Genomic DNA, 22,688 nt, shown 5'->3' on the forward strand with positions numbered 1-22,688 from the left:
TTAAAATAAAATTAAACAGCTAGTTAAGATAAATATTGAAGAAATTATCTCAACAGTGGAAAATTGGGTCACTTTTCCACACCTCCAAACTGCTCTTACGTTACAGTTAACTGTAAAGGGTAATTCCACTTTGTTAATTTTAAACAAAAAAATTATATATATATATATATATATATATATATATATATATATATATATACATATATATAAAAATAAATTTCACATTTCTACATTTTTCTTACATTTTATATATATATCTATATATATAGATATATATATATAGATATATATATCTATATATATATAAAATAAAGAAAAAGCATGTGAATTAATAAACAAGCCATTTTGTATTAAATGTTATTAAGATTATCTTTTTTCATTCTGCAATCTATAATCTTAATAACATTTAATACAAAATGGCTTGTTTATTAATTCACATGCTTTTTCTTTATTTATATATATATATATATATATATAGATAGATAGATAGATAGATAGATAGATAGATAGATAGATAAAATGTAAGAAAAATGTAGAAATGTGAAAAACAAAAAAATAAATAAATATATATATATATATATATATATATATATTATTTTTTTGTCTAAAATTAACAAAGTGGAATTACCCTTTACAGTTAACTGTAACGTAAGAGCTGTTTGAAGGTGTAGAAAAGTGACCCAATTTTCAGCTACCAAGATCATTTTTTAAATATTTAGCGCAGCCTACTGTTTGATTTTAAAACACGTTTACACCTGCTATTGGGGCCATAGGCTTGCATTAGCCCCCTGATTGATATGACGTGTAGGGTACGTCCTTGGCATTGAAGGGTAAAGTAATATTAACAGGTATTGTCCTTCCTCCTGCCTGTGACTGGACACTGAAAAAAGAAGCAGCACAGCGATGAACTCTTCTGAATTTGCCATCACAGAGTATATAATGATTATTCTGAGGTTGTGCAGGGTTGGGATATCTTAGAAGCGACGACCCTGCGTAGCTTTTGTAACATTGCCAGCCCATTTGCCGAGACAAATTAAGATTTTGTTGTTCAACGTATTTTTTCTTTTTTTTTGAAGTTAACAAGAATGAGGAAACCATTTGGAGTAACATGTTGAAATGCAATACTTTAATAAATGTTTAAGGCATGTGTACAATGCAAATGCATGAGGATCATTCTTTCAGCAAAACACAAATGAGACCAATGACAAATAACGGGTTAATTCACCAGAACTCGGCCCGATCACTAACTAAAGCAAACCATAAGCTACTCGTGGTGAAGAATAAGTCTTTATGATTGGACTGAATATTCAACCTATCACAATGCTATCTGGAAATTAAAAAAAAAAATCTGCCTGCATAGGAAGATAGTAACCTTACCTCTCAGCAGGGGCGGACTGACCATTCAGAAACTCGGGTACTGCCCGAGGGCCCGGGGTCAGTAAGGGGCCCCATGATATGCCCTTGGTACCTTTCATAGGCTTTTTTGGGTGTGGTTTGAGTGTGGGAGAGCACACAGGGGCCCCATGATCCCCTGTTGCCCGGGGGCCCCATGAGTTGTCAGTGCGGCCCTGCCTCTCAGGCACCACTGACTCACGTATTTGTAGCTTTAAGAGCTTTGGCTGCCTGAAGAATCTTCCCATCCAACACAATGCCAGGAGTGTCTGGTGCCTGTGTTCCTGTGGTGCCTGTGTTCCTGTGGTGCCTGTGTTCCTGTGGTGCCTGTGTTCCTGTGGTGCCTGTGTTCCTGTGGTGCATGTGTTCCTGTGGTGCCTATGTTACCCGCTACATTCTGTGGCTCCATCCTCCAGTCCCTTTTGCCATGTTTTTGATGCCTTTTTTTATTTAACATGCTGCTGGGCAAATTAAAACACAAAATACGTCAAAAACGCATCAAAAAGGCACTACATGCTTTTCTGCAGCATCTCCATTGAAGTCTATAGAACCAAAAATGCAATGTTTTACATTTAAAAGAGTCCCTGAGCCCGGGTTCACACTTCTGTTCACATATGTGCGGTGCGGTATATCGCATGTGATTCGTACAGGAACCGCACTGCATTTCTGTGCAAATCACATGCAATTTCTATGCGGTGCAGTTTGAGCCCTACATTTTGTATAGCTCAAATCGCATCGCACCCACACCAAAAAGGTGCAGGACCCTTTTTTAGTCTGCACCAGAATTGGATCGCATGGGTATTTACACCCATGGGATCTGATTTTGCACATCGCACCACGTTTTGCGAACTGATTTCGGGGTGTAGTTAACTTAACATGCACACCCGCAATGTTCCGTGTGAATGGATTGCGAATATGATGCTCAGTGTGAACCCAGGCTGACCCTTTCCAAAAAACGCACCAGGTGAAAATGCAGAAATGTGAACCTGTCCCACAGGAAATCATGTTAAATGGACTGCTGTGCGTTTCCACAAAACGCTGTGGAAAACGCACAGCTGTGAACCGAGACTTGGAACACATTTTACAGTGCAGTTCGATTGACTTCTGGTGGCAGAGTTTACTGACCCTCTGAAAAGCACTTCATGGTGGAACGCTTTTCAGAGGCCCTTGAATGGAAGTTTGCAGGTGTTCAGGAAGCACTACTACCACCTAGTGAATGCCTGTTTATTTTATGATCCTAAGGGGGAGGTTGCACTGCAATGCAGCACCCCAACTGTGTGCTAAGTGGTTGGAACACATATTACAGTGCAGTTCGATTGACTTCAGCGATCACATTGGGCAACTGCATTACCTTCTACTGCCCAGGCCAAGTAAAATTTGCTGCAAAGCGATGCACCCACGGCAATATGTATGAACCTTAGCAGCCGCAATGTTATTATTTGTAGATAGGTGGCTGGGAGGGGCAGTAAAAATGAGGATCAACTGCCATTTTTAAACTGCCCTTTGCCATCCATGTTACTTAGTTTAAAGTAGTTGGATGTGAAGATTCTTGGGGGGGTCATAGTTTCTGAAAAGAACACAAAGATCCAAGTCAGCACCTACCAGAGAGGAAAGTATCAGCCATCTTTTCATACAAATACTTTATATTCCACAGTGTGAGTTACAAGCTTTTTTTAATTATATCTAAAGCCAAAACACTTTTTGTTAAAGCATTGGATAGAGTAGGTAAGGTTTAGACCTTCAGACAGTTTTTATTGTAAGGCTTCCTCTGATTGGCTGAGATGATGTCACGATCTTTACACCAGCCAATCAGAGAAAGCCTTGTATTCATTCATAAAATACAAGGTTTCCTCTGAATGGTTGAGGTGGAGAGATGATGTCACGATCTCTACACCAGCCAATCAGAGGAAGCCCTGTATTCATTCATAAAATACCAGGTTTCCTCTGAATGGTTGAAGTGGAGAGATGATGTCACGATCTCTACACCAGCCAATCAGAGGAAGCCCTGTATTTATTCAAAGAATACCAGGTTTCCGCTGATTGGCTGAGGTGGAGAGATGATGTCACAATCTCTACACCAGCCAATCAGAGAAAGCCTTGTATTCATTCATAAAATACAAGGTTTCCTCTGAATGGTTGAGGTGGAGAGATGATGTCACGATCTCTACACCAGCCAATCAGAGGAAGCCCTGTATTCATTCATAAAATACCAGGTTTCTTCTGAATGGTTGAGCAGTAAGTACTGAACCTGACTTGATTTTGTTCTGGGAACGGGACGAAAAGTCATCATCCTACTACCGGAACACTGTTTGTACCAGACGCTACACACATCTTGTACAGCGCCCCCAGCCGCTGCATCGGTAGTGAAGGAAATAGTTCATTTGAGCCAGCTTGGTCCAAAACAAGCTATTTAAAGTTAAAGCAAACCCGAGGTTAGGCTTTATAGTGGTTGTAGTCCTCAGACATGAAATATGAACAAAGTATATCCCTTAATAGTGCGTATTTGTTTTAATCCAGAGCACTAGTGTCATGCAGTGTCATTTCTGTCTGCTGCCTCATTCCTCTGCTATCAGCATGAGTCACTTCTGACATGTTTCCTGACACCCAGAGTAAAAAGGTGACAGGGGAGGGAGCTCCAGCACACAGCCTATGATTGACAGCCTCAGGTCTATTCCTGTGTGCTGCGTGAAGGGGGGGGGGTGTCCCCTCCCTCCAATCAGCTCTCAGAGCTCTCCTCACTGATGTAACTTTAGCTCTCCAAGATTCGCTGTATGGTGTCTATAATGTTTATTTCCTGAGATCATCAGCTCCATCCAGTGGCCATAGTGTGGTATTTTTATGAACTACTTCAATCAGGAAAATAATGCCTTATGGCCACTAGATGGAGCTGGCGATCATAGGAAATAAGCATAGTAGACAGGATATGGTGATTGAGATGGCCATGGGAATGCTTGAGGCAGTCACAGGGGAATTGTTTTTTATAAACAGACCCCAAAGTGATGTAAAATCCTAAGCTGCCACCAAATCACAATGTGGGAGAGATCTTCTTATGAGGAAACAGATTCTATTGACATTTAAGAGGGAATTCCCCGCATACTAGAGAGATTTCCTCTGAACAGGGAGTGAAGGAAAATTGTCTCAAAAGGATACAGACAGCAGGAAAAAAAAAGGTTGGCAGGCGTTTTACCCCAGGGTCACACCTAAGCGTTTTTCCGCAGCGTTTTGCATAAACGCACTACAGTCTATTTAACATGATTTCCTATGGGACACGTTCACATCTCCGTGTTTACATTCGGTGCGTTTTTTGGAAAGGGACTTTTTTTTAATGCAAAAAGTTTAGTTTTTTGGTTCTATAGACTTCAATGAAAAAGCTGCAGAAAAGCATGTAGTGCATTTTGTGCTTTAAATCTGCCTAGCAACAAGAAATGTTATTTTTTTAAACGCATTAAAAAACAGCAAAAACGCATGTGCTAAATCGCAAACCGCACTGCAGAAACAGATCAAACGCACACTGCGAACCTAGACTTAATCACTGACTACACTACCCAAAGCTAAAAACACGCAGACTGTCTGCTCAGTTCCAGCCCGCATTGTTCATCACAGTAATCAGAGACATCTGCAGACATTTTCTTGAGAAATGCTGACATTTCAGATTTCAAGGGTTTGAAAATTTTATTTAAATTTAATTGCTGGACCTGATGGAAAATTGTACCTACAAATGTATATGTGCGTGTTTAGTAGCCTTTTTATGCAAATAGCAGATATTAATGAAATGTGCGCACGTGGCCTGCAAGTTAAAGCTGAACTCCGGAGAAGAAAAACCTTCATCCCTTCCCCACTGTAAAAGTCATCTGCGCATTTTGCATAGGAGATGATGAATTGGGTGATATGCTTACCTCGTTCCTTGCCCCCTGGCAGAGGGTACTCTCCTCCTGGATTGTGGGCACGTCCTAGGCGTCCTAGTCAACGGTCACGCCGCTGCGATTTTAAATCGCACGATTTGTGTGCAATGTCTTGTGATTTCTGAAGACTTAATTTCTACTTGTGAAGATTTTCAATGATTTCTTGCAATTTGCAGTGTGATTTCCATTATACTCTATATAAGTGAAATTGCAACAAAACTGCAGAAAAAGTAATGCATGAAATACTTCAGAAATCGTGCTGCAGCAAATCGCAAATGTTAAGACACTGACATTCACATTCATTAGATGCGATTTCAATTCCCAAATTGCACCTGAAATTGCACCGGTATGACTGGGCACTTAACCTCTTCGCACCGGGCGCACGTAAATGTGCGGCCTCCTGGTGTCTGGGCCTTGACGCCGAGCGGCTGCACATTTGCGTGCAATTAAGAAAAACATACAGTATGTGCTGAGAGTGTGTGCCCTGTGCACTCCTAGCACACATGTCCAGTACTCACGGAAAGGTCCCGATCTCCTTTCGATTGGGACCTTTCCCGATCATGTGATGGCGAATCACATGACCTTAAAACCCCACCCCCGCCTCCCGGCTTCTGAAACCCTTAAAGGGACAGGAGGCGCCGGCGCCAAAGAGTTAACATACAACTCAGGACTGCTGGACCTGCGTTGTACGAGATGACGTCAGAGAGCTGCAACTGAAAGGAAGAAGCTTGGACAGGACTGATCTCATGCAGAGGAGGAAGCCTGCGAGAGCATGGAATAAGGTAAGCATATCACCTTAGTCATCATCCCCTAGGCAGAACAAGCCATTAACCCTTGCAGTGGGTCCCCATCCCCATGTTTTATTGTACGAGATGACGTCAGAGAGCTGCAACTGAAAGGAAGAAGCTTGGACAGGACTGATCTCATGAGGAGGAAGAAGCCTGCGAGAGCATGGAATAAGGTAAGCATATCACCTTAGTCATCATCCCCTAGGCAGAACAAGCCGTTAACCCTTGCAGTGGGTCCCCATCCCCATGTTTTATTGTACGAGATGACGTCAGAGAGCTGCAACTGAAAGGAAGAAGCTTGGACAGGACTGATCTCATGCAGAGGAGGAAGCCTGCGAGAGCATGGAATAAGGTAAGCATATCACCTTAGTCATCATCCCCTAGGCAGAACAAGCCGTTAACCCTTGCAGTGGGTCCCCATCCCCATGTTTTATTGTACGAGATGACGTCAGAGAGCTGCAACTGAAAGGAAGAAGCTTGGACAGGACTGATCTCATGAAGAGGAAGAAGCCTGCTAGAGCATGGAATAAGGTAAGCATATCACCTTAGTCATCATCCCCTAGGCAGAACAAGCCGTTAACCCTTGCAGTGGGTCCCCATCCCCATGTTTTATTGTACGAGATGACGTCAGAGAGCTGCAACTGAAAGGAAGAAGCTTGGACAGGACTGATCTCATGAAGAGGAGGAAGCCTGCGAGAGCATGGAATAAGCGAAGCATATCACCTTAGTCATCAACCCCTAGGCAGAACAAGCCGTTAACCCTTGCAGTGGGTCCCCATCCCCATGTTTTATTGTACGAGATGACGTCAGAGAGCTGCAACTGAAAGGAAGAAGCTTGGACAGGACTGATCTCATGAAGAGGAGGAAGCCTGCGAGAGCATGGAATAAGCTAAGCATATCACCTTAGTCATCAACCCCTAGGCAGAACAAGCCGTTAACCCTTGCAGTGGGTCCCCATCCCCATGTTTTATTGTACGAGATGACGTCAGAGAGCTGCAACTGAAAGGAAGAAGCTTGGACAGGACTGATCTCATGAAGAGGTAGAAGCCTGCGAGAGCATGGAATAAGCGAAGCATATCACCTTAGTCATCATCCCCTAGGCAGAACAAGCCGTTAACCCTTGCAGTGGGTCCCCTTCCCCATGTTTTCCCCCTGGAGTTCAAGTTAAAATAATCAAATCCCAAGCAAAGAACTATTCTCTGTGCAAGTAATATGGGCATTCAATGTCCTGGCATCATAAGCTTCATGCAGAAAGGTATCTGAAAGAAGAACTGTCTAGGTTGCTCTCTAGCAGCCAGCAAGCAGTTTAGAACGTGTAAGTTTGGAGCTGACCAGTTGCTATGAACAACAGTTCTTTCAAAGGATGTCCCAAAGTTTCATAGGAGTGCATCTTATGGGTCTTTCTTTGGGAGCACTTTTTGAATGCACATGGTATTTACTCCTCTCCCCCCTTTGTTGGTCTGTACTGTGTTTTACAATGCAGCATTTGCATTCCTCAAGACGGTGAGGTATTTTTGGTGGATATGATGATGTATGGGGCTTATCCATGGGAGGCTGACATTAAGCCCGTGGATGAGTGTACCCCCCCGTATTACATATCTGCAGCCAGATAGATTGTACGATCTCATTAGTTTTGTCCTTGGGGCAACTCCATTTCCTTAACAGCGATTATATATTCAAGCTGATAGGCTTCTGATCAAACTACGGTGCCTCTCTGCAGGCCCTCACTTCATCTACACCGGTATGGTATTTGATCTGGTCTGGTGTTATTACCCATTTGGATGTAAGGTAAATAATTGCAATGATATCCAGTTCTATTGTTGTGTGCAGTACATTCCACCCCAACAGGCATTAATTACAGCTGAGCGTACATTTTTATATATTTGAATAAAGGATATATATTTTAGATTCATCAACTGGCCAGATGGTGCGTAGGGAAGTGCACCCTAGCCCAGTATATATTTGTTATTTGCCAAAGATGATTTACAATTAGGGCTTAGTTCAATAGGTAGAAAGAAATATCACTGAACCATTAAGGTTTTTTTTAATAAAAACATTTGTTGCAGAAATGTGCGAAGTTAAAGTGTCACTAAACCCACAACAGTAAAATCAGTCTGTATATGCAGTAAAACAGGCTTGCTATACTCACTGTGAAACCTAAGGGGCTAATCCTCACCATTGTGTAAAAAGGCTGTTTGATCCTCTTTTCTCTGATTCTCCCCTTCTTCTACTATCTCCAATCCATCTGCTGATAGGACAGAGCCTTGGGGGCAAGTTGCACATGCTCAGTTTGGTGTGTATTGCTACAGGGTTTTTTTCTTGGGAGAGTGCATGTGATCAGCACAGGGCCAATCAACGCTGTCCAGACAGAGGGTCAGGGGTTATGCAGCCTCATAGGACAATCAAGGGAGAATGAAAACCCTTCCTACAAGCTTTAACCAGTGCTCGGCCAAACACTGATAGCAGTCACAAGTACTGCTGATGAGAAAATGTATTTAGCAGTTTATATATATATACTAAAATAATTGCATTTCCATGTTGTGTGTACTGTGGGAGAGCAGATATAGTGAATGCAGGGTCCTGGGAGACCAGATATAGTGAATGCAGGGTCCGGGGAGACCAGATATAGTGAATGCAGGGTCCGGGGAGACCAGATATAGTGAATGCAGGGTCCAGGGAGACCAGATATAGTGAATGCAGGGTCCGGGGAGACCAGATATAGTGAATGCAGGGTCCTGGGAGACCAGATATAGTGAATGCAGGGTCCGGGGAGACCAGATATAGTGAATGCAGGGTCCGGGGAGACCAGATATAGTGAATGCAGGGTCCGGGGAGACCAGATATAGTGAATGCAGGGTCCGGGGAGACCAGATATAGTGAATGCAGGGTCCTGGGAGACCAGATATAGTGAATGCAGGGTCCGGGGAGACCAGATATAGTGAATGCAGGGTCCGGGGAGACCAGATATAGTGAATGCAGGGTCCTGGGAGACCAGATATAGTGAATGCAGGGTCCGGGGAGACCAGATATAGTGAATGCAGGGTCCTGGGAGACCAGATATAGTGAATGCAGGGTCCTGGGAGACCAGATATAGTGAATGCAGGGTCCGGGGAGACCAGATATAGTGAATGCAGGGTCCGGGGAGACCAGATATAGTGAATGCAGGGTCCAGGATTTAGTAACACTTTAATGAAATGTAGAGATTAATGCATGTATCGTCAGCTCCATCTAGTGCCCAGTATGCTGTATAGCACTTTGAAAACTCTCAGTAAGAAAACTATTCTGCATTTTGGCCACTAGATGGGGCCGATAACACAAGCATTAATCCCTTAGAAAAAACACAGGACATTTCATTCAACTTGCAGGAATGCTTCTGACATTCGTGAAACAAATGTTTTGAAAAATGGACCCTTAAGTATTTTCATGTCTAAGTAAAAAGATTAGTCCTATTTTGTTTACATTCTACTACAGGTGTCTGACTGTTTGAGATGTATGAACCTTAATTTTTCTGACATTATAATGGGCCACTATAGTGTTTAGCCAAGTTTCTATTCATTTATATACATAAATCTGAGTAATAGAAATATACTGTACATGTTTATGGGACAGATTTGGTCCTGGGGAGCAATAAATATCAACAATGTCACAACACATTACTATAGAGTTTCTACGTGATAATACATCATTCTGGGTTAATCTGTTTATGGCTCAGTTATGCTGATTGGCACATGGGTTATCAATACATTCTGTATGGTATAAAATATAGGCTCATAGCCATGGAAGAACAAGTCACAGTGTGGGTTTGCCTGGATTAGTAGTGGTCTATGTGTGACCATATGTCCTCACCAAGAACAAGGCCCACTCATCACAAATGATATCCAGAAATATTTCATTGTATAACCACCCGAAGACTTCCATAGAAAAAACATTTCATTCATAAATCTAACAATGACTTTTCTTCAGTGTGGTGGTCACAAGAGGTCAGTTACATAAAATAACATAATGAAGGAAATTTATAAAAACTATTTAAAATTTCAGGGCCAATATGAATATTAGGCAAGGTTCACACTATTACAGGTGGTTCCGGGTGGGGTAACTGCAGCTGTTCCCACACCCGAAACCACCTGCAGCCAAAACACGCTGCTCCTTAGAGATGAGCAAGACTGCCATTCATTTTTAATGACACCCCCACGCATCAAAAACCATTTGTGGTAACCACTGGGAAATCGCATGGTGCTTTTGCACCATGAGATTTCCCAGATGCTACAGTTTTAAAATGGTGTGGGAACCTTTTTCCTGCTTGAAATGCCAGCAGAGATGCATATGTGTGAACCTAGCCTTGAACTTGACCAGTTGCTTTAGCCAACAGCTACCCTTTCCGAAGCTCAAATTTACATCCAAGCCCAATAGAGGTCTGACACTTTTTTCTCATGATCCTGGCACACCATATATTATGATTTTAACTCATTTTTGCCTGGAGATGCCTTCAGTTACCTTTCTCTCTAAGTGGAAAAGTGCTTCATGCCTTTCTGTGCAGTGCTCTGTGCTGGCAGAGCTCAGTAACAGCCACACCCATAACTACAAGTCTCCTCTCACACTGCAGGGTAAGAAAGGGGGCGTGTCTGACCAGGTCTATTAGATTATGAAGAGCAGTGGGCAGTGTGACCAATCTCTGGTGTCTACTGGAATATGTGGTCACATTTAGACACAATTTCTGTCTGACTGCATATCTACTGGGTGACTTATTTTAGGCTTTAACCATAAGGTTGCCGTGAGGTAATTTGTTATTGGCAAGGTTTGGGCAAACTGCACAATAAAAAAAAGGTGGCTATTCTGAGGCATGGCAACAAAACAGTTCATCAGTGGGGGGGACAGAGGTATCACCAAGGTAATAGTTTCGAAAGTACAGACTCAGCTCTAATCAGGAATAAAAAGGCCAAAATGCTTTTGTGCTTCCTCCACGAAACAGAGGTGAAGAATGGAACTCCTGAGCTGACAAATTAAATTGTAACATTTAACTTTGTGTTCAGTATTATATAGAATAAAAATATAAAATGGTCAGCCTTGCAGGCTGCGAAAAGCTGCAACGAGCCAACAAAAGATGCACAAAGAAATTGTTACATAAAAGGGAACTTTGCACATAAAAATAATTTAGCTGAAGGTGGAGGGTGGTTAGAGGACCTTGAGTATAATGTTATAATTAGCTCTGAAGCCATCTTTGTGAAGACCATCTGAAAAGTTCCTACATCATCCTCTTCCTCAGGGCATCCCCTTCTGCTGCAGTGTGTTCGAAGATATAGACAGTGGAAATTGTGGGAGGAAGAGAGTGTTGGATGATCTTCACAGTGGTGGACCATCAGAAGAATAGTCTGCAGACAGGTATATTTTGAAGCACAAGAGTCCCCTTACCCCCCAAAATAAGAAGCTTGGATGAAGCTTGGCTTTATATGGCTCCCATTTCTTCTTTGTTTTATACCTGAGGTAAACAACCATCTGAACCAAAGCTGAAAAAAAAAAAGATCTAGTGAACCCAACTAGGTTTATCTATGACCCCATTCTTTTGGCAACACCGTAATATGCATATTCGATTTCGTAATCTGCCGGACATGTGTTGCTGAACTCATCTCTGGCATACGCATTCGTCAGATATCTCCAGATTCCAGTCATTTCTGCTGGGATGTCGAAATTCCGGAATTTCTTGGCTACCACCTTTAAGAAGAAGACAAAATAAAGAGGGAGCAGTCAAGAGATGAGTCAGTTCATCCATGTTGTAGGCTTCTTACATACAATATATAGTAAAAATGCTAACATTATTTTAATGTCAGTGAAACAAATATCTAAAGAGTAATGTGCTAACATAGCTTTTAAATTTGAGTGATGAAAATTGTCCTCTGCCTGCTCCGAAGGTAATCCAAGGCCATATAGCTACTCCTCCAATGATCTCAGGACCTGTTCTAGGAACTTCTTTCAGTTGGACTTACCAAGAGTCATATCAACTGCACCGTGTTGACTGACAGTATAGCTTAAGGCAGAACACAAAAATGTATTTTTGCATCTGAGGAGGTGAGTTCAGATGAGGTGGAGTGGCCATGCACAGGAGCTAATATTTAAATGTCTGCACGTATCAATCGTTTTTATTGTTATTAATTTTATACAGGATGACAGAGGCTCAGCAAAAAAGTTAACTAAAGGGTTGCAGTTTTTTTTTATTATAATGAGGCTATGTTGGGAACCAATTCACACATAGAAAAGTCTCCACAACCCCTGGCCAAGTTGTGCTCATCTTTATAATGCTCCCCCACCACTTGGTTGCTGCATTGCAGTTGTTGCAAAATCTCAGTCAAAAGCCCTGAGCTGAAGGTTTAGTTAGGCTTTGAAGCAAGCCAAGAGCTGGAGCTCATCTGTTGGAGCCACTCTAGAGAAAAAGCTGGGGTTTCTCAAGCACATCTGAGTTGTGGGTTTGCTTAGGCTCTGGAGCAAGCCTTCAGGCTTGGTTAGACTTTGGATCAAGCCAAAAGCTGGAGCTCATCGGTTGGTGCCACACTGGAGCTGGGGCTGTGGTTTCTGAAGCTGTTCTAAACTGTGGGTTTGGTTAGGCTCTGGAACAATCCAAGAGCCTGAGCTCATCCATTGGAGCCACACTGGAGCTGGGGTTTCTGAAGCTGCTAGGTTTCTGGAGCTGTTGTTAGGTTCTGCAACAAGCCCTTAAGATTGGTTAGGCTCTGGACTAAGCCCTCAGGTTTGGTTAGGCTCTAAGCAAGACAAGAGTTGGAGCTCATCTATTGAAGAAGCACTGGAGCTTGGCCTGGTGTTTCTGAAGCTGCTCTAAACTGTAGGTTTGGTTAGGCTCTGGAGCAAGCCCTTAGGATTGGTTAGGCACTGGACTAAGCCCTCAAGTTTGGTTAGGCTCTAAGCAAGACAAGAGTTGGAGCTCATCTATTGAAGAAGCACTGGAGCTTGGCCTGGTGTTTCTGAAGCTGCTCTAAACTGTAGGTTTGGTTAGGCTCTGGAGCAAGCCCTCAGGTTTGGTTAGACTCTGGAGCAAGCCCTTAGGTTTGGTTAGGCTCTTGTTTAAGCCAAGAGTTGGAGCTCATCTGTTGAAGCCACAATGGAGCTGATGTTTCTGAAGTTGCTCTGAGCTGTGAGTTTGATTAGGCACTCGAGTAAGCCCTTAGGTTTGGTTAGGCTCAGGAGCTGAATCCACTGTAGATCCAGAGCTGACAAACCATACAGGAAAGTGCCTTTATCAGACAAACCTTTATGATGTGCAGTTTTGGTAGAAGGTTGCAGTCTGCTAGCGTCAGCTCTTTCCCATCCAGAAACTTCCTGTTGGAGACAAGGACCTCCTCCGTGCTGTAGGCATCAATCTCATCAGGCAAAGGTGAATTCAAAAAGTCGTCCAGTTTCTTTAAGGACCTCAGTAAGCTTTTTTCTAGCGCTAAAGAAGAAAAAAACATACAGAATAAAGTGATGAACACTTTATAATTTTTTTCAGTATATAGTAAAATGGGGTGTAGTTTACAGTACTTTAAAGTGATTGTCTTTCAGAAATTGCAACACTTCAAAAACGCATCTAGAACGGTCTTTAAAAGGATAAAAGAGGAAATGTGCATGTATTGCAGAGATGCACTGTTTTTGTTTTTTATTTATTTTGCCCTAACTTTGGTGTCCGTTTATGAACCAGCAGTAATAGATCGCTGCTCAGTTCTCCGGCATTCTCGGAGAACACAGTTCTCCTGTGAATGCAGTTTATGAAGCAGTTCTCCGAACAAAGGGAGAACAGTCTCCAAACTCTGGAAAATGGCTGATTTTACTATAATCTCGTGAGATTACAGTAAAAGATCAGTTACTAAACAGAGGTAAATTATCTCTGCTTAGTTTTCGGTCCCTCTGATTCTCCAGCTCTGGGCTGGAGAATCTGGAGGGAGAACACAGATCTCCAGTGAAGGGCTGACATGATCTCCTGAGTGTCATAAACTGTGAATGACCAGAGAATAGCTGAGATCCGTTGAATCGCAGCTATTCTCTGTGTCATAAACGGACACCTTTATGGTTAAAGACATTTTTTCCAGTTTTGAATAGAATAAGACATTTTTAGAACCACTCATAGTAAGCTGCAATATATTTAATTTTAGTTTTTGCTTTTAGATACCCTATAATCAATTTTTCATATTATGAGCTACAACCATTTTTCTTTTTTGCATACTTATATATGTATAAATACATACTTACTTTCATTTAAATCTTTCCTAGGGTTTTTAATGTAGGCAGAGAACTTTGCAAACACGTCATTTCCTGCTGAATTGGATTCTGGGTGCTTTGGGGCAAGTTTGGGATACCTTTAAAAACAAATAAAACAAAATATATATATCCATATATATATATATATATACTGTACAATCACTCTTAAAGTGTATGTAAACCCGAACAATTAACTTCTATTTTGCTTTGTTTGGGTCTGTTAAATATGGTATTAAAAGTGTTTGGTATATCTGTTCGATAAGTGCAATAAATCCCTGTTGATTTTGCCATAAATCTTGGAAGTTGATAACTTTCTGTGCTCTCTGCCTTCATACAAGGAGTTATACAGATAAGGTGGAGGAGATGTCTATGCTCTTGTAAGTATGCAAGGCTGACAACATGTGCTTTGAATTTCAGAATTGAAAATACATTGTGTTGTCATGTCAAAGAGGAAGTTAGGAGCACACTATATTTCTGTCATATCAACAGTTTTTCTGTACTTGCAGTGCACTTCATGGGAAAAAAAACCATTATATATATTATATACTGTAGATGAACTATGCACTTTAAAGCGAAACTATAGACAGTGTATATTTTAAACATACGAGACGGTCAAATCAAACCAAGACTTTTTAGTTTATATAATAAAAGAACACTTTTCAAGGAGTGGACACTGCATTTATTTTTCAGCATTCTCCCCTGCTACGTTTATATACTTATCGCAGCATTTAACTAATGTCTGGAAAGCTTTGGCATAGAAAGATTTGTCAGTACGCCTGAACCATCCTAGGACAGCCTGCTTCACTTCGTGCTGAAATTCTCAGAGGAACTCTTTCAGGAGTCTATTTGCACAACAGGTTATGTGTCGATTATCCAGTATCAGGTGTTCCAGGAGCTGCATGTTCACAGGAATGAATGCTGTGAGCTGGGAACCACCACGGCCGGGGTTGTCACTGATGGACATACAACCATATCTGAAATGTTTATACCATTCAAATGTCTTACTGCAACTGCATCACTGTACTGTGCTTGAAGTCATCTGTGGATATCCTCGGGTTTTACTTCATCACCACATGCTGTTCCACGTGCGCACTAGTACTGCTGTCTGCCATCTTGATTAATGGTCTCTGGACTGACCTGTGACATGTGCGCCACTTATCAGTAATAGGACACACTTGACACTTACTACTAAATGTAGTACCACCATGCTAGAATCCCTTTTTTATACCTATAAAAATAAAAATTCCCAGTTTGACTTGAAAGCCCCTCATATTTTGCAGTGTGTTCACATACGGTCTTTTTTAAGAATTCCCATTTCTGTTTTGTGTTCATTGATGCCAATATTCCCTCCCAGTCTAAGTCTTGGAGAGCAGCCTTCATCCTTGGAAAATTTGCTCTCTTAAAATTGAGTGTTTTTATCTTTCCCGTATGTGTTTGTTGTTTACAGCCAAAATGAAATGTTATGGTCACTGCTACCCAGATGTTCTTTTATATGAACGTTAGTAATAACTGTCAACACTAACTAGGCCTTCCTGCACTACCCTCACCACCCCTACTAGATGGGCTGAATGTTCTTGTAGCAGGTGCACTAATACGACTACAATCACAGCAAACCCAGATCCTTCAATTTTTCAAACAAAGGACGTCAAGCTGGAGATTCCCCCACATAGGCAATTTTGGCCGGCTCCCCCAAGACCAACCAAAAGTTTTAATAATGTTTACCCAGCTTAAGCCTTGCCAATTTCTGTTTCAATATCCACTGCCTGAAAGTCACTCTCATTGGACAGGAGGGTGGCATAAACACACTGCTGTCAGCACACACTTTCTGCAGATCCCAGAGATAATTACAGGGAATAATTCAATGATTGGCATTTACCTTGGCACTGTCAACTTCTCTTCTAGAAACTCCTCAATTTTGTTGACATCAGTTTTCACCTCCCCATCAAATGTAATAAAAGGAGGGTTTGTTCCCGGAGCCAGGTTTTGTAAGTCTGCTGGCTTCCTGCATAAGGAACAGACATACAGTATGTACATATTATACATTATGACTGTGCATTATTAATGGCATTCTTAGTTACAGACCCCTCTCAGGTAGGTGTTATATGTCTTCGTGAGCTGTATTTATGTTATAATGTGCTGCAGCAGATAATCGCAATGTCCCATCCCCTCTTTCCATCTGATTCTCTTCTCCATTTCTCCCTCTTTACACCCTTTTTCTCTTCCCCTCTATCCCTTCCCTTTCTATCTTTCAGTTTCTACCTCTCTTTTTCTCACCCCCCCTCCACTCACTCTCTATTTCCCTTTCTCCTTTTTTCATCACCCCATTCTTTTTCCTTATCTCTTTTCCTCTCTCCCCCACCCACTCTCTCTTTCTTCCCTTCTCTCCATCTCTCGCTCCTCCTCTCTCTCTCTCTTCTTTCTCTCCATCTCTCTCTCACCCCCTTTCCTTTCTCCACTTTTTATCTCTTTTTCATTTTTTCTGTCCTCTCCTCCTTTTTTCTCTCTTCCCCCCACTTTTCTTCCTCCTTCTCACCCTCTTACTCTCTCTACCTCTCCCTTTCCTTCTCTCCCTCTCTCCCCTCTCTCTCTTTTTCCTTTTCTCCCTCTCTCTTTTCTCTCCTCTCTTTCCTTCTCTCCACCCCCCATCTCTGTCTCTTTTTTCTCTTCCTCTTCCCTCCTTCCTTCTCTTCCTTTCTCTTCCCCCACCAGTGCTCCCTTTCCGTCTCTCCCTCTCTTTTCCCTTTTCTCTCTTTCCCTCTCTCCCTCCCCCATCTCTTTCTTTTCTTCTCTACTCCCTCCTTTCCTTCTACCCTGCCACCCTATCTCTACTTTTGTTCTCTCCCCATTTATCCACATTCCCATTCTTCCCTTCTCTCCCTCTCTCTCCCCTCTTCTCTCCTCTCTCTTTCTATCTTTCCTTCTATCTCCCCACATTTCTCCCTCTGTCCTTCTTCACCTCACCTCTCTCTCATTTATCCCCCCCCCTTCTCTTTTCCTTTATCCATCTTTCCTTCTCTCTCACTCCCCCTTCCTTTTCTCCTCCTTTCACCCCCCCCCCTTCCTTCTCTCCTTCACCCGCTTTAATTATATGCCTCTTACTCCTCCTCTCTCTCCTTTCTCTTTACTTTTCTCCCCCTCTCTTCTCTCTCTCTTATTTTCTCCCTGTTTCTACTCCCTTTTTTATTTCTTTCTCTCCCTCCCCATTTTTCTCTTTCCTTTTTTCCTTTCTCTCCTCCACCTCACTCCCCCTTCCTCCCCTTTACCTTCTCTTCCCCCCTCTTTTCTTCCCTCTTTTCTTCTCATCTCCACCCTCTCTCCCTTTTCTCCCCCATCCTTCCTCTATCTTTCCTCTCTCTCTCTCCACCCTTTCTCTCCCTTTCCTTCTGTCACTCCCCCCCATCTCTCCCTCTGTATCCCCACTTTCTTTCTCCCCCTCCCCTTGCCTTTCTCCCTTTCCTTCTTTCTATCTCTCCCCACCTTTCCTTCTCTTCCTCTCTTTCTTTTCTTTTCTCCTTCTCTTTCCCCTCGCTCTTTTTTCTTCTCTTCCTTTCTCCCCACCCCACCCTCTTTCCTTTTCCTTCTCTCCTTCTTTCTCCCCCATCCTTTCAACCTATTCTCCCCCCCCCCCTTTCATCCTCTCCCCCTCTCTCTTCCCTTTTCTGTTCCTCTCCTCCATGCCCTCTGTGTCTCAGTCTTTCTTTATTGTCTGGTTCACAGTGAAGCAACATTTGTTTTTTGCAATTTTAAATCGCATCTAGAGACAATTTAGGTCTACAAAATGTGAGTTGTGTATCATTACACAGACAAATGCAGTCTTGCTTACCTCTTCAGATCTACAGTGGTGACATTAAAAATGATGCCCTTCAGCCACAGGATCATAAACAGGCGCTGAGAAAAAGGACAGTTGCCAATACTTTCACCGTCACTACCGGCCTGAAAAATGAAATTGAATTAAACAGGAATAAGCTTAAGTTATTGATCTATGTAAACATTTTCTTCCTAGCAAAGCAGCTAAGGTTAGCATGGTAAACAAGTGGAAAGGCTGTAAGGGTCCACCTGCTGGCTGGAAATGACCTAACATGAAAAAGTAAAAATATTTTTAAAATTTTCTTGTTTAATCCTGACCATACTAATGAAAATATATGCAAACACACATATATTCTTGTTAAGCAGTAAAAGGTTCAGAAGGTCACTCTGTCTAAAGCTAAATTTGTGAGTTATGTTTCAAAAGCTAACAAGCTATTACAGGAAAGCTCATTGTGCAGATCATAAATATCTGTTCTTGATTAGACTGCACCTACGCTGAACATCTGTTCACCATAACGGGAGAGTGATCAGACATGAGAAAAATGTTTTCATGTATGTAACCAGATAATGTATCAAATAATGTAATCATTTGATATTGCCTGCTCAGATGTGGATATATTGGACGCTCAGACCTCCTATCTGATTGCTATGAAGGCGTTTCATACACAGATAATAAAAGTCGCCAAAAGACCTTTATCTTTCTCATTCTTTAACATCTCTGTCATCCTTAACTGTAATTCTTAAAATAACCTGCTGATGTTAACCCCTAAAGCTGGCCAACGATGCATCAAAATTCAGCCGTTTCAGCAGTTACCAGTCACATTTTATTCATGTGTGGGTGTCTAGGGTTTTGTAAAGCGACTTCTGTTGAACAGGTATGTCTGAAAACTTTTATCAATGAGTGGAGGGGATCCCTTCATTTTTTCCTAAGCTTGGGTTCACACTGATGCGGTGCGACACATCGCATGTGATTCGCACAGGAACCACACCACATTACTGTGCAAATCACATGGGATTTCTCTGCCATGCAATTTGAGGCATACATTTTGAATGGCTCAGCCCATATGGAAGAAAAATATATTTGAAATATATTTTAAAAATATTCTTCCCAAATATATTGCCATATATTTGAAATACTACAATTTTGGCCATAATCAATATATATATATATATATATATATATATATATATATATATACACACTGCATGTTGAAATGCGTGTTTATTACAAAATATATGAAAAATATTTTTAAAAATACATTTCAAACATACTGTATGTCTTTGTAAATGCATTCCAAAAATGTAGATTTGTATTTTTAAATATATGTAAAAATATATGTTAAAATGACTTTTTTATATGTTAAAAAAATCTGAAGAATATATTTTAAAAATATATATTTTGAAAAATAGTGCAGGACCCTTTTTTTGTTCAGAATTAGATAGCATGGATATTCACAACCATGCGATCTGATTCTGCACATTGCATCGCGTTTTGTGAACCGATTTCGGGTGTCGCTAACTTAACATATGCGGTTCGCATGAACGGGGTGCGATCATGAGGCGGTGCGGAAATCACACAGAAACTGGTGCGAATTCTGCACCGCATCAATGTGAACGCGGGCTGGAGCTGGGTATACACTAGTAGAATTTAACTAAATAGAAAAAGACCGCACTCTCTAAAAATGAAATAAATGCAATAAACTGAAATAACCTCAAACAGACTAAAGTGTGGCACGTCAATCAGCCTATATATAGACCAAAAGTCACAAATATAAATAAATATAAAAATGTCCTACTTTCACATAAACTATGTGCAAACAGTATATATAACAATCCTTAAGATCAATATAGAACATTTGCAAAAATAAATGAAATAAATAATCTTAACACCAATAGGTGCCTGATTATACATAGACAAAGTGCAAAATGTTGAGCAAAATATTGTGCAAATTATTAAATAAACATAACTTAATATATAACAAATGTCCATAGAAGGTGCTCTGTGTCTATAATCTGCAGCCACCCTGTGAAGAATAATGACAAACACCCAGGGAACAAGTGCTCTTCCTTCTCTCAGATAGGATCACACCGCACTCACCAGATAAAAATGACCCCTTTTTACAAAGAAAGTCAAATGCGCATAAGATATTCCAATTGGACTAGATACTTCGGCCAATTCATCAAACACCTGGAAATTTGGTTGGCTCCAAATCCCCGACAGCAATCCTTTCTTTTTGAAACTCTGCATGAAAATCCCACATAGAGGGAAAAAGGAACCTCTTATGGTGTAGTAATTCCCATTTATTAAGAAAAAACGATAAAAGTTGCACTTACATGAAAAAACTTTTCAGCATAACAAATCTGCATAAAATACCAATAGAATGCCGGTTTGCGCTCCACTAAACCGGAAGTGACGTATCAAGATAGTCCCGCCCAACGCGTTTCATCAGCAACAACTAATGTCATCAATATATTCTATATTGATCTCAAGGATTGTTACATATACTGTTTGCAAAGGCAAGAAAGAAGAAAACAGGAGGCACCAATCTAAGTGCAGTAGTAAATGCTGTATTTAATGTTGTAGGATTAAAAACACAAGAAATAATAGAAAAAAAATCTTTGCAGGGGGGTGACCACTCCACACCATGCTGCAGGTACCACTGGTCATGTCATGGATGTCGGCTAAGGTGGTATGGAGAATATATTTTTGACTTTTTGCTATTAAGCATGTCCAGTAAAAAAATTTTAAAAATCAATTTTCATCATAAATTTAGACCAAAATGTATTCTGCTACATGTCTTTGCAAACAAAAATCCCAATACGTGTAAATTAGTTGGTTTATGTAAAAGTTATAGCATTTACAAATGGCGCTATATATACTAGAATTTTATTTTTACTAGTAGTGGCAGCGAGACTGCGGCAGGCATTCTGACACTGGGGGGGAACTGACTGTCACTGACATCCCCAGTGACACCAATACAGTGATCAGTGCTAATACAAAGCACTGACATTGTACTAATGGCACTGGGCAGGAAGGGGTTAACATGGGGTGATCAAAGGGTTAACTGTGTGCTGTTTTACTATGGGGGCTGTGTACGCTTTACACTGTAAGCATGCTGCTTTGTATGGCTCTGCTATGCAGAGCCATACAGAGCAGTGTGCAGGAGCTGACAGAGAAGAGAACTGTGATGTTTACATACAGGTCTCTCCCCCGTCGGTGACACTCGGAGATAGCCGGGTGCTGGAGGAGAATCACTGGCCAGGACCCAGTGATTGACGTCCAGCGGGGGTAGGGCGCACGTGCCCCCTAACCCAGAAATGCAAAATCACATACATATATTTATACATGTATGCTTTTGTACAGATGTGTCACCCTGTAGAAGTATTTCTGCTATGGGGCGGCGCGGAAGCAGATAATATCACTAGACACAAGACCTGTAACTCTTTATCTTTCCTTTACAGTATATACAGTATCGGTCCCCCTATAGTCCTACACAGCCAGGCAACATGAATTTCCTCCACTCAGACTTGCACCAGGAGACAGTAACCAGCCCCTGAGCTTTGCTTTAAAGTTTTATTAGGGGATTTAAAACTTGGATGGAATAAGGGGTGTACGAGATGACCATGGGAATGGCAACTGAGAACAAATTCCTTAGCAGCTATGTACAAGTGTTTACAACACAGTTCCTCTACTAGAATGCTAGCAAGCATCTCCTGTAGTACCACCCCAGACCACAGATGACTCCTCTCTTCATCCATCCATCCATTCATCCAGCTGTATTGGGTGAATCCCATTGCCCGTCACTACAGAGTGAAACAGTCCTGTGTAAGATAGCAAATCCAGTTCCCCACTGGAGTGCTGCTTTTCCCTTACGGGCCCAGGGGGTGCAGGTTTACTCACTTGGCCCCTCTCCTGTGCTGCGGATGAGTCAGTGGCTTCTACTAGGCCTTCTAGCTGTCTAGCTGGGCGGCTCCTTCCTTGCCACACAGGTGGTCATCTCTCAGGAGCTGCTGAAGTCCAAGCTTTCCACCTTCCAAGATCCTCCACCTGCACGTGAACCCCTCTCCATCTGGGCCCCCTTACAGGCTCCTGCTTCCAGACTCACATCTTTTTCTTTGTTCCACCTCTCCCCTCCAACTGCCCTCCTGCTGAGCAGGCTCTCTTACTTTTAAGGGTTGTCCTGGCCCCTTGCCAAGCCTCCTGTTGGGGATTGACCAGGATCCCTCAAGAGTACAGGCTAGCCACTACTCAGATCCACCCACTGCCTCTAGACCAGCAATGGGCAAACTACGGCCCGCGGGCCGTATACGGCCCGGCGGACCTTTTAATCCGGCCCGCGGAGCTAGGCTCCCGCTAGGCTCCTCTCACAGTCCGCCCTGAAGACCGGTGTAGCATGAAAATCTGTCTCCTATGAGGATCTGTCCCCCTCGACGTATCTGCGCATGTGCCGGAGATCGCCGATCGGCTGCTAATGCCTGAAACTGGCACATGCGCAGATACGTCGAGGGGGACAGATCCTCATAGGAGACAGATTTTCATGTTACACCGGAGCGGCGA

At 42.0% G+C, this 22,688-nt stretch overlaps 1 protein-coding gene and 1 long non-coding RNA gene across 2 annotated transcripts in view; both read right to left on the reverse strand.

Annotated features, from left to right (window-relative positions):
* Positions 1-1,104: 1,104 nt before the first annotated feature.
* LOC149461694 (uncharacterized) lies at positions 1,105-8,977 on the reverse strand. Its single transcript, XR_016312797.1, has 2 exons — positions 1,771-8,977; positions 1,105-1,736 (listed from the first exon to the last, which is right to left on the reverse strand). It is a non-coding gene; the product is annotated as an uncharacterized LOC149461694 (long non-coding RNA).
* Positions 8,978-9,617: 640 nt separating this feature from the next.
* Positions 9,618-22,688, reverse strand: part of CLIC6 (CLIC family member 6) — a 75,914-nt gene continuing 62,843 nt past the window's right edge. Inside the window, exons 2-6 of the mRNA XM_089677937.1 lie at positions 18,147-18,256; positions 16,200-16,325; positions 14,315-14,421; positions 13,339-13,520; positions 9,618-11,791 (exon numbers count right to left, since the gene is read on the reverse strand). Of these exons, the coding sequence (XP_089534063.1) occupies positions 11,627-11,791; positions 13,339-13,520; positions 14,315-14,421; positions 16,200-16,325; positions 18,147-18,256 (690 nt within the window). The 3' untranslated portion in view covers positions 9,618-11,626. The remainder of the gene's footprint in view (positions 11,792-13,338; positions 13,521-14,314; positions 14,422-16,199; positions 16,326-18,146; positions 18,257-22,688) is intronic.

The sequence above is a fragment of the Staurois parvus genome, unplaced genomic scaffold, assembly GCF_062004578.1.
Source record: "Staurois parvus isolate SC_StPar_1 unplaced genomic scaffold, SC_StPar_1.0 ptg000195l, whole genome shotgun sequence".
Lineage (NCBI taxonomy): Eukaryota > Metazoa > Chordata > Amphibia > Anura > Ranidae > Staurois > Staurois parvus.